This window comes from Pelodiscus sinensis, chromosome 29, assembly GCF_049634645.1.
Source record: "Pelodiscus sinensis isolate JC-2024 chromosome 29, ASM4963464v1, whole genome shotgun sequence".
NCBI lineage: Eukaryota > Metazoa > Chordata > Testudines > Trionychidae > Pelodiscus > Pelodiscus sinensis.
In genome coordinates this window covers 9,245,519-9,255,914 of record NC_134739.1, presented here as the reverse complement: position 1 = coordinate 9,255,914, position 10,396 = coordinate 9,245,519, and the positions used below count along the sequence as shown (strand labels likewise).

The 10,396-nt window shown below is 59.3% G+C and overlaps 1 protein-coding gene across 1 annotated transcript in view; it reads right to left on the bottom strand.

Moving 5' to 3' along the window:
- Nucleotides 1-25: 25 nt before the first annotated feature.
- Nucleotides 26-10,396, bottom strand: part of LOC102462232 (inactive phospholipase C-like protein 2) — a 31,133-nt gene continuing 20,762 nt past the window's right edge. Inside the window, exons 5-6 of the mRNA XM_075911248.1 lie at nucleotides 6,770-6,879; nucleotides 26-1,386 (exon numbers count right to left, since the gene is read on the bottom strand). Of these exons, the coding sequence (XP_075767363.1) occupies nucleotides 1,201-1,386; nucleotides 6,770-6,879 (296 nt within the window). The 3' untranslated portion in view covers nucleotides 26-1,200. The remainder of the gene's footprint in view (nucleotides 1,387-6,769; nucleotides 6,880-10,396) is intronic.

Genomic DNA, 10,396 nt, shown 5'->3' with positions numbered 1-10,396 from the left:
CATCTCAGAGACAGGCACACCAGCGTGAGGGGGGAGGCTCTTTATAACATGCCACTGCTTTCATTCAGCTCTGAACACACAGGGCGCGGGGGGTGGACACCCCGGCCAATGTTGGGCTTCCAGGCTCTGCGACTCCACCCCTCCCCACCCAAGGAACCACAGGGATGGTGCGTGGCTTCCTGAGCCACACACCTCCCTGCTCTGGGCCTCCCCCCACTCTCAGCCCTATATGGGACTTGGGGGGGAGGGCAGCCCATGAACTCTGAGCCTATCCGGGAACATTCTCTAGAGCAGATGGGCCAGAGGGCAGCCCCGGAAAAGGGGGAACCATCCTGTCTGGCCCCTCCCAGCCCTGGGGTAGCTCAGGTTGGAAGCTGCAGGGCTGAGCCCGGCGCAGGCAAATGCCCCAGCCCTGAGCTGGGAACCAGTGTGGCAAGCGGGTGGCGAGAGGGGCCAGGTGTGGTCCGCTCGGTGCCCCTCCCACCCCGTCTGCTCGCTGGGCGCCCGCGGGTGCCCCTAGAGCTGCCAGATACTGCCGTGGCCCTGCCGTGCGGAGGGGGGAGGGGTCCGTCTCTGGGCAAACACCAACCCCCCGCACCACAGGACCAGCCGCTGCACCTGCACGGGGAGGGGGGAAGAGTTTTCACAGCCGACTTAACCCAATGCTCCCCCACAGCCACCTGCCGCAGGCAGAGCTGCTGCTACAGAAAGCGCAGTCAGAGCGGGGAGGGGGGGGCATGGAGGGAGGATCAGGGGTCTGGGGGCTCTGGGTACCAGTTTGATTGTGAAATGCAGGCTGGAGCCAGCCCGGCTCCCTCTCCCACTCCCAGCACCTTGCCCCAGAGCTGCTGCAGGAGCCACAAGTTCCGGAGCCACGTCCCTGCCTGACACTCACCCCCCAGCCCAGCCAGGGGCCAGGCAGAGCGCCAGCCCCGCCCCCACCCGAACCCCCTGTCTAGATGGCCCTGGGATAGGCAGTTCAGTCCCCACCCGCCGGCAGCCAGCGCTGCACGGGGCTCGTGTCTTTCACACGCGTGGTTCAGAGCCTAGGAGTTGCGGGCCCCTCGGGCGGGGCCAACGCCTGTACAATCCTGGGTCCATGGCAGGAGCGCTGGGGGCCACGGGCGACGGAGACGCTGCAGGGTGCCCCCTCCGCCAGGGACGCTGGCTCAGTCCTGGCCCCCATGCCCTGCCCCATGGTCAGCAGGACCCTGTGTCGCTGCCCCCTTCTGTCTCAGAGATGGGCTCCAGCGGGACCCGGCCCCGGCCGAGGTCGGGGGAGGCGGAGCCGTTCCTGCCGATGCCACATGACTGGCCCGCGTTGTGGATCTGCCACAGGTTGTCCAGCGCCTCGGCTTTGGCGTGCTTCAGGAGGTCGGCCTGGCCCTGCAGCGGGGGGAGGCCAAAGGTCAGGGGGGGTGCACATGAGGGGGGCCCCCACACTCCCTCCCCAGGCAGAGTCATTGCTCAGCGGCTGCCCCTAAAGCACAGCCTCTGCTCCATGAGACACACAGTGTCCCCGCCCCTCCGCCCCAGCCAGCTCGGCACAGCCCTGCCCGGCACAGCCCTGCCCGGGGCCTCGGAGCTCAGAGACCAAGGGCAGAAGCGAGCAAGGTGATCACGCCGCCTGGCCTGCCTCACACAGACCCCCGGACCCACCACACCTGCAGGAGACCCCTCGCCGCTGACAGCATCCCCGCTCTTCAGAATCCCGGGAGACACCGGCTCTAGAGACTCCCTGGTGACACCCGCTTAAGAACAGCCCCAGGCTGCAAGTTGCTCCTCAGGCTGGAATACCAGCCACGGCCTCTGGGACGGGGGTCCAGCTCACATGTGGCTGGAATCGCTGAGACTCCCTCTCCCCTCTAGGTCCAAGCTGAGGTGTGTTTACATGGTCCGTGGGGGGACCCTTTGCTAGCACAGCCTGGGGCTGGGGTTCTCCTGCCCAGTCCTGCGCACAGGGCACCCGCCTGGCTGCAGCGGTGCGGGAGCCACGCCCGGCCCCCTTTACGGCTCACGAGCCGCTTTGGTGCCTGTCTCTGGGGCCACCCGGAGTCCAGGCTGGGTACTGCAGCTCTGTGCCTGCCCGGTGCAAGCCGGCAGGGGGTGTTGTGCGGGGAGAAGTAGGGATGTCATAGTGTAGTCGACTAACCAATTCATCGAGAAGCAGAAGCTTATCAGTTAACGCTGTAGACTACACACATTCCTCCTTCCCCCGCTAGTAAATTTGATAGCAGCCTGGCTCCTGGGACCTACCCTGCACTCTGCATTTCAAGTGTATTAGGAGCCAGGTGGGCAGGCAACCCGGCTCAGTTCTGGCTCACGCTGGGTCCAGGAGCTCAGACCCCCACTGTATAGGGGCTGCTGCCACCCTGCGCTGCTGCCTCTGTATCAGAGGCAGCAGCGCAGGGTGGCACCATGGCAGGCAGTCACTCTGCGAGGGGAGCTGGTTTTTAAACTGGCTCCCCTCGTGGACCAGCTCCCGCCTGGCACCCTGCACTGCTGCCCACCCCGAGGATGGCAGGGGGCTCCTCGGGACTGGGGCCACATTGCACTGGCTGCCGGCCTCACCCCCCGGGACGACAGACGAATCGAGTAACCGATAAGAATTCATGAGGTTAATCGACTATTTAATTAACCGATATTTACCACCTCTAGGGAGTAGGGAACGTGGGTCCACGCTGCCGCAGCGGCACCAGCACAGCCTGGCGTGCTGCAGACCCCACCGCGCCCAGCTGGGAGCAGCAAGAACCTGCCAGAACGCATCCCTCTGTGGGCAGGGGGTGTGGGAACAGGGAGGGGAGCTGAGAGCCACTGAACCGAACTGTGACCCCTGGACGTGATGGAAACCACTTGCAGCCGGGGGTGCAGCCGCCCCATGTGCCGCTGGCCCCAACCTCCCCAGGGCAGCACCGTAAAGCCCCCTTAGCCATGGCCCAGCCAGGAAGGGTGCTTGCTCAGGGAGGTGGCCTGAGCCCCACACGGCCCCTAGGTGGCAGCACAGGATCATCGTAGGGCAGGCACGGTGCCTTACCCAACCTGTCTCTGACTGGGCCCATGCAAGCAAGATTGGGGTCTCCCCACATCCCACCCCATGCCCACAACAGTGGGGCCCCGGTCCAGGCTCAGGCAGGGCACAGCCGAGTCCAAGGGCCTAGAGCTGCCCTCATCTGCACGTGCCCCATGGCCCAGCAGGGACCACGTGACCCAAACTATGGCAGCCAGGTGTGGTGGGTAGGGGGAGGCCAGGATACTGGGGCCCCCCCAAGAACAGCTGATGGGAGCTGGGCTGGATGGTCCCTTGGCAGGGTAGTCCAGGAGCTCAGCGTTCCCACACAGGCAGAGCGAGCACAGGGGGGTGCCCAGTACAAGCCCAGATCACAGGGTGCTGGTCCCTCCTCAGAGCCACCAGCTCCCCTGAGCCCCGAGGCACGTCCCGGCATCACGGCCCAGCACGCCAAGTGGCGGAGGAAACACCACTGTGCTGAGTAGGGATGGTAAATATCGGTTAATTGAAGAGTCGATTAACCTCATGAGTTCTTATCCGTTACTCGACTATTCGATAGTCCCCAGGGGTGGGCCCAGCAGCCAGTGCGCTCCAGCCCCACTCCTGAGGAGCCCCCTGCCACTCCGCGCTGCTGCCTCTGTATCAGAGGCAGCAGTGCAGGGAGCCAGGTGGGAGCTGGTCTGCAAGGGGATCCAGTTTAAAAACCAGCTCCCCCTCGTGGACCGGCTGCCTGTCACCTTGTGCTGCTGCCTCTGATACAGAGGCAGCAGCCCCTTTCCAGGGGAGGTCTGAGCTCCCAGACCCGGTGCGAGCCGGAACTGAGCCGGGCTGCCTGCCTGGCTGGCTCCTAATATATTAGAAATGCAGAGTTGCAGCGGGGGTAGGTCCTGGACCCGGCACAAGCCAGGACTGAGCTGGGCTGCTGGCCAGCCTGCTAAAAAATGTACTGGAGAGGGGTGGACAGGGAGGGGGAAGGGGGGATGCGTGTAGTCTCTAGCATTAACCTATAAGCTTTTGCTTCTACACTACTACATCCCTAGTGCTTGGCTCTCACTGCCTGCAGGAGCAGGGCCTGGGGCTTCTCCAGGTCAGGTCAGCCTCAGCCCTCGCCCTGTCCCAGGAATAGGTGGGGAAATGGACCCAGGGAAGGGACAGACTCAAGGGAGTCTGGTGGCAGAGCTGGGACCAGGGATGCTAACATGAAGGGGAAAGGAGTCCAGGACAGCTGGCAGTATTTTAAAGAAGCCTTATTGAAGGCACAGGAAGAAACCATCCCGATGCGAAGCAAGAAAAGCAAATGAGGTAGGTGCCCAGATTGGCTTACCGGGGACATCCTGGGTGAGCAGGATGGAAGCTGACAAGAAGTGGAAACTTGGACAGATGACTAGGGAGGAGTATCAATATATAGCTCGAGAATGCAGGGGAGTTATCAGGAAGGCAAAAGCGCAATTGGAATTGCAGCTAGCAAGGGATGTGAAGGGGAACAAGAAAGGTTTCTACAGGCATGTTAGCAATAAGAGGGTGATCAGAGAGGGTGTGAGGTCCCTACTGGATGAGGGAGGTAACCTAGGGGTGTGTCTAGACTACATGCCTCCGTCGACGGAGGCATGTAGATTAGCCAGATCGGCAGAGGGAAATGAAGCCGCGATTAAAATAATCGCGGCTTCATTTAAATTTAAATGGCTGCCCCGCTCTGCCGATCAGCTGTTTGTCGGCAGATCGGGGCAGTCTGGACGCGACGCGCCGACAAAGAAGCCTTTCTTTATCGGCACAGGTAAACCTGGTTTCACGAGGCATACCTGTGCCGATCAAGAAAGGCTTCTTTGTCGGCGCAGCGCGTCCAGACTGCCCCGATCTGCCGACAAACAGCTGATCGGCAGAGCAGGGCAGCCATTTAAATTTAAATGAAGCCGCGATTATTTTAATTGCGGCTTCATTTCCCTCTGCCGATCTGGCTAATCTACATGCCTCCGTCGACGGAGGCATGTAGTCTAGACACACCCCTAGTGACAGATGATGTGGGAAAAGCTGAAGTACTCAATGCTTTCTTTGCCCCGATCTTCACAGACAGGGTGAGCTCTCAGACAAATGCACTAGGCAACGCAGTAGGGGAAGGAGGTGGACAGCCCTTAGCGGGGAAAGAAGAAGTGAGGAACTATTCAGAAAAGCTAGACAAATCCATGGGTCCAGATTTAATGCATCCGAGGGTACTGAGGGAGCTGGCAAGTGTCATTGCGGAGCCTTTGGCCATTATCTTTGAAAACTCGTGGAGATCGGGAGAAATCCCACATGACTGGAAAAAGGCAAATGTAGCGCCCATCTTTAAAAAAAGGAAGGAGGACAATCCAGGGAACTACAGACCAATCAGCCTTACTTCAGTCCCTGGAAAAATCATGGAGGGGATCCTCAAGGAATCCATTTTGAGGCACTTGGAAGAGGGGAAAGTGATCAGCATCGGTGAGCCCTGGTGATCAGGACTAGTCAGCATGGATTCACAAAGGGCAAGTCGTGCCTGACCAATCTGATTAGCTTCTATGATGAGGTAACTGGCTCAGTGGACATGGAAAAGTCAGTGGATGTGATATACCTTGACTTTGGCAAGGCTTTTGATACGGTCTCCCACAATATTCTTGCCAGCAAGTTAAGGGAGTATGGATTGGTAAATGGACTGTAAGATGGATAGAAAGCTGGCTAGACTGTTGGGCCCAATGGGTAGTGATCAACGGCTCAATGTCAGGTTGGCAGTTTGTTTCTAGCAGAGTGCCTCAAGGTTCGGTTCTAGAGCCAGCTTTGTTCAACATCTTTATTAATAACCTGGCTGAGGGGATGGATTGCACCCTCAGCAAGTTTGCAGATGACACTAAGCTAGGGGGAGAGGTAGATACCCTGGAGGGCAGGGATAGAGTCCAGAGTGACCTAGACAGATTAGAGGATTGGGCCAAAAGAAATCTGATGAGGACAAGTGTAGAGTCCTGCCCTTGGGATGGAAGAATCCCAAGCATTGTTACAGGCTGGGGACCAATTGTCTAAGTAGCAGTTCTGCAGAAAAGGACCTGGGGGTTCCAGTGGATGAGAAGCTGGATATGAGTCAACAGTGTGCCCTTGTAGCCAAGAAGGCTAATGGCATATTAGGGTGCATTAGGAGGAGCATTGCCAGCAGATCTAGAGAAGTGATAGAGAAGTGATTATTCCCCTTTATTCGGCTCTGGTGAGGCCACACCTGGAGTATTGTGTCCAGTTCTGGACCCCCCACTATAGAAAGGATGTGGACGCATTGGAGAGGGTCCAGCGGAGGACAACCAAAATGATTAGGGGGTGGAGCACATGACCTATGAGGAGAGACTGACGGATTTGGGTTTGTTTAGTCTGCGGAAGAGAAGAGTGAGGGCGGTTTTGAGAGCAGCCTTCAACTCCCTGAAGGGAGGTTCCAAAGAGGCTGGAGAGAGGCTGTTCTCAGTGGTGACGGATGGCAGAACGAGGAGCAATGGGCTCAAGTTACAGTGGGGGAGGTCTAGGTTGGATATTAGGAAAAACTATTTCCCTAGGAGGGTGGTGAAGCACTGGAATGGGTTCCCTAGGGAGGTGGTGGAATCCAACCCCGGCTCTTGGTCTCTCTGGTGCTCAGGATCTAGTCTGTAGGGCTCCTCTAACCTGAGGGAAACCGAGTCACGAGGAAACTGCTGCAGCTGAACATCTAGAGGGAATCTCTCCCCAGCCCCAGCCCAACAGCAGCCAGCAACCCAGGCCAGGCCCCGGCGTTACCTTCAGCACCGTGATGTTCCAGGCAAAACTCTCCAGGGCCTTCTGCAGCTTCCTGCCCTTCAGCCCTTCCTGGGCTTCCAGGTGGTGCAGCTCCTTGTGGAAATCCATCCCTGGGGAGCAGAGCAAGAAGGTGCTTGTCATGCCAAGCCAGTGCCCAGAGCCACGGGGCAGAGACCTGGGGGCCAGGCTGCCATGCCCACAGCAAAGCCGGCTGCAGGGTGGGTGCCCAGAGCTGGCTCCATACGGTGGCTGCACAAGCAGAAACAGCCGGGGACAGCCGGCACCAAGCCAGGCAGCTGAGCTGGCACAGGCGGCTGAGGCCAGGAGAGATCCAGCGTTGCTCCCTGCACCCCACCTAGGCAGCTCTAAGGAGCTGGAAACAAGGGAAATCCCCTGGCACAAAGGGGAGTCCCAGACACACAAGCCCTGGCCTGCCCTGGGCGGACAGAGCAGTCCCAGAGGCCAGGGGGCCTGCGGGCACCCGGCTCAGCCAGGTCCGAAGGCCGGAAGAGGCGCGATTCCAGCCAGTGGCGGTGGCAGCTGTCACCACCCCTCCAGGCACCCGGTGAGGCCAGCGTGCCCAGCATGCGGGCAGGGGCGGGGTGTGCATGGGATACCCGGGCTCCCATAGCAGAGGTGGGGATGGCCGGGCCGTGGTTGGGGGCCTGTGCTCCTCAGAGGGGTCAGGGGGGCTCGAGGGCTGACCCCCGAGGCCAGGCGTTGCCCCAGGGGGTGGCATCATGACTGGACTGAACCTTGGCTGGGAAGACGCTGGGGAGTGGGCTGCCTCTCCCATGGACCCTCTGGCCACCCACGCTCAAGCCAGCAGCTGCCGGGTGTGTCCTGGTGCCCTTCATGCTGGGCACAAGGGAACAGCCTCCAGAGCCGGCGGGTGAGGGCGCAGCCAAGGTCGCCCCTCCCAGCAAACCTCTGTGGAGCGAGGAGCCTGGGGGTTGCCCAAAGACCACGCCTCCCCCTTCCCCCCCAGCATGGGGCCTCCCCCAGCATCCCACCCGGGCTCGGGCACAGCCACAAAGCAGCCTATGGGGGCGGGAGATCCCATGGTGAGGGGCAGGAGCCTGGGGCCATGCGGCACCTCTCCCTCTCCGCCTGCCCAGCTGCTTAGTGCTGGAACAGAAAGAACCCAGGGTGCTAAACAGCCCACCCATTCCTCACACGGGACCCTTCAATGACAGTACACCCCCCCCCCCGACAACCCACCACCACAGCTCCCCACACCCAAATGAAGATGGGCAGCCCCTCTGTCCCTGCAGTAGCAAATGGGGCCCCTGCTGCCCTTCCAGATCCCCCCAGGGGGCACCATGCTGAGCCCACCCTGCTGGACTCTCCGGCCAGGGACAGGTCGTGGGGGCGGGGTTCAGCACACGAGGGGTTAAGCCAGCCCGCTGCACAGCACCCTGAGCGCGAGCTATATTTACCCTCCCTGACGCAGTGCCAGCTCCGGGCCCACGCAAGGTCGCCCACACGCTGCCGCTCACCCACCTGCCATCAATCAGCCCCCCCTCCCGGAGACGCACCAGGCAGCTACCCAGCCCCTCGCCCGGGGTACAGCCCAGTCGGGACCCACGGCAGGGCAGGGAGCAGAGCCGGAGAATCACTGGGGGTGCAGGTAACAGAGCCGGGGGCCTGGGTGTCTCCCTGCCACAAGCTTGGGCAGCGCATGGGGCGCTTGGGCAACACCCGACCCGCTAGGAACTGGGCTTAGGCCCAACAAACTCATCTCACCTCCTGCCAGCAAACACCGGGTCAGCCGGCTTCGACTGCACAGCCCTGGCATCTCCCCAAGCCAGCCTGGCCTTCTCAAGCACCCGCGGGGGGCCATAAGCTGTCCCCTGTTCCCCAGAGCCACCACCAGGAGCTTCTGCAGCCACACCCAGGGCACCGGCATCAGGGCCACAGGCTCAGCCCTGACCCCTCTCCTTAGGTCACCCGCCAGCCCTGCCTGCTGCCCGCCAGATCCTAGAAGTGGAAGGGACCTTGAGAGGTCACCGAGTCCAGTCCCCTGCCCTCACGGCAGGGCCAAGCACCATCCCGACCAGTGTTTCCCAACCAGTGGTACGAGTACCCTTAGGGGTACTCTAGATAAGTCCGGGGGGTTCATCAACACAACTGAAATTTGGAGAAAACTGAATTTTTGTTTTAAGTTTCACAGCGCTGTCTTATTTTTGTACTTTTTACACCCAAAAATTTCATCGCCCGCCCGGCTGCAATTAAGTTGTTTAAACAAATGTGTTGTAATGACAGAAGAAAAATGTGTGTCTGAAAACTGTAGCTACTGGGGGTACTTATAATTATTTTTTTGGAAAAAGGGGTACTTTATTAAAAAGGTTGAGAAACACTGATGTAGACCATCCCTGATAGATGTGCATCCAACCTGCTCTTCAATAACTCCACGGATGGAGATTCCACAACCCCCCCAGGCAATTTATCCCAATGCTTAACCACCCTGATAATTCGGAACTTTTTCCTAATGTCCAACCTAAACCTCCCTTGCTGCGGTTTAAGCCCATTGCTGCTTGTCCTATCCTCAGAGGCCAAGGAGAACAATGTTTCTCCCTCCTCCTTGTAACACTCTTTTAGGTACACGTTGAATTTCTCTAATCCGGAATCCTCAGGACCTGACCAGTTCCAAACGAGAGAATTTTCTGGACCACGGAAGGTCAATATTTTTTAGCAACATTACCAACACTCCCACTGATTACTGGGCCGTTAGAGGACGTTTTAGGGGTAAATTAGAGCGAAATAACAGCACAGGAGAGAGAGCCAGGACTGGTGTCTGTAAACAAACTTTTTGGGTCCGCAGGAAACTTGGCCAGACCTGTGAAAAGTGGACATGCGGCTCACTAAAATCATGCCGGACAATGGATGTTTCTGGACGAGAGAGCTCTGGATTAGAGAGCTGCCATCATATCCCCTCTCAGTCTTCTCTTTTCTAAACTAAACAAATCCCAGTTCTTTCAGCCTTCCCTCACAGGCGATGTTCTCTAGACCTTTAAGCATTTTTGTTGCTTTTTTCTGGACCTTCTCCAATTTCTCCACATCTTTTCTGAAATGTGGTGCCCAGAACTGGACACAGGACTCCCGCTGAAGCCTAACCAGCGCAGAGTAGAGGGGAAGAACGACTTCTCCTGTCTTGCTCCCCACACTCCTGTTCATGCAGCCCGGAAGGATGTTTGCTGTTTTTGCAACAGCACCACACTGTTGGCTCCTATTTAGCTTTGTGGCCCACGACCCCAGATCCCTCTCTGCAGTGCTCCCTCCTAGATAGTCACGTCAGGGGGGCTTCAGGGCTCCTGGCAGCTCCCCGGGCACTGGACTAGGGGAGCAGTGCAGCAGGGCACAGGCTGGCACAGGCCTCCCTGTGACATGAGCAAAGGGGCCTCTAGACCTTCCAGTGCCTAGCAGTTACCCCTGCTGCCCTCCCCAGGCAACATGTGACTCTGGCAGGAAGGGGATGGGGAGCTGCCTCTCCCTGGAGGGATGAGAGGAGGCTCCTATCCCCACATGGGGTGAAGCAGACCTGCAGGGCAGCAACACTGGGGGATGCAGGCAGGGTCCACACTGGGGGAGGCAGGGCAGGTTGCGGGGCACTGGGCCCAGAAAGGC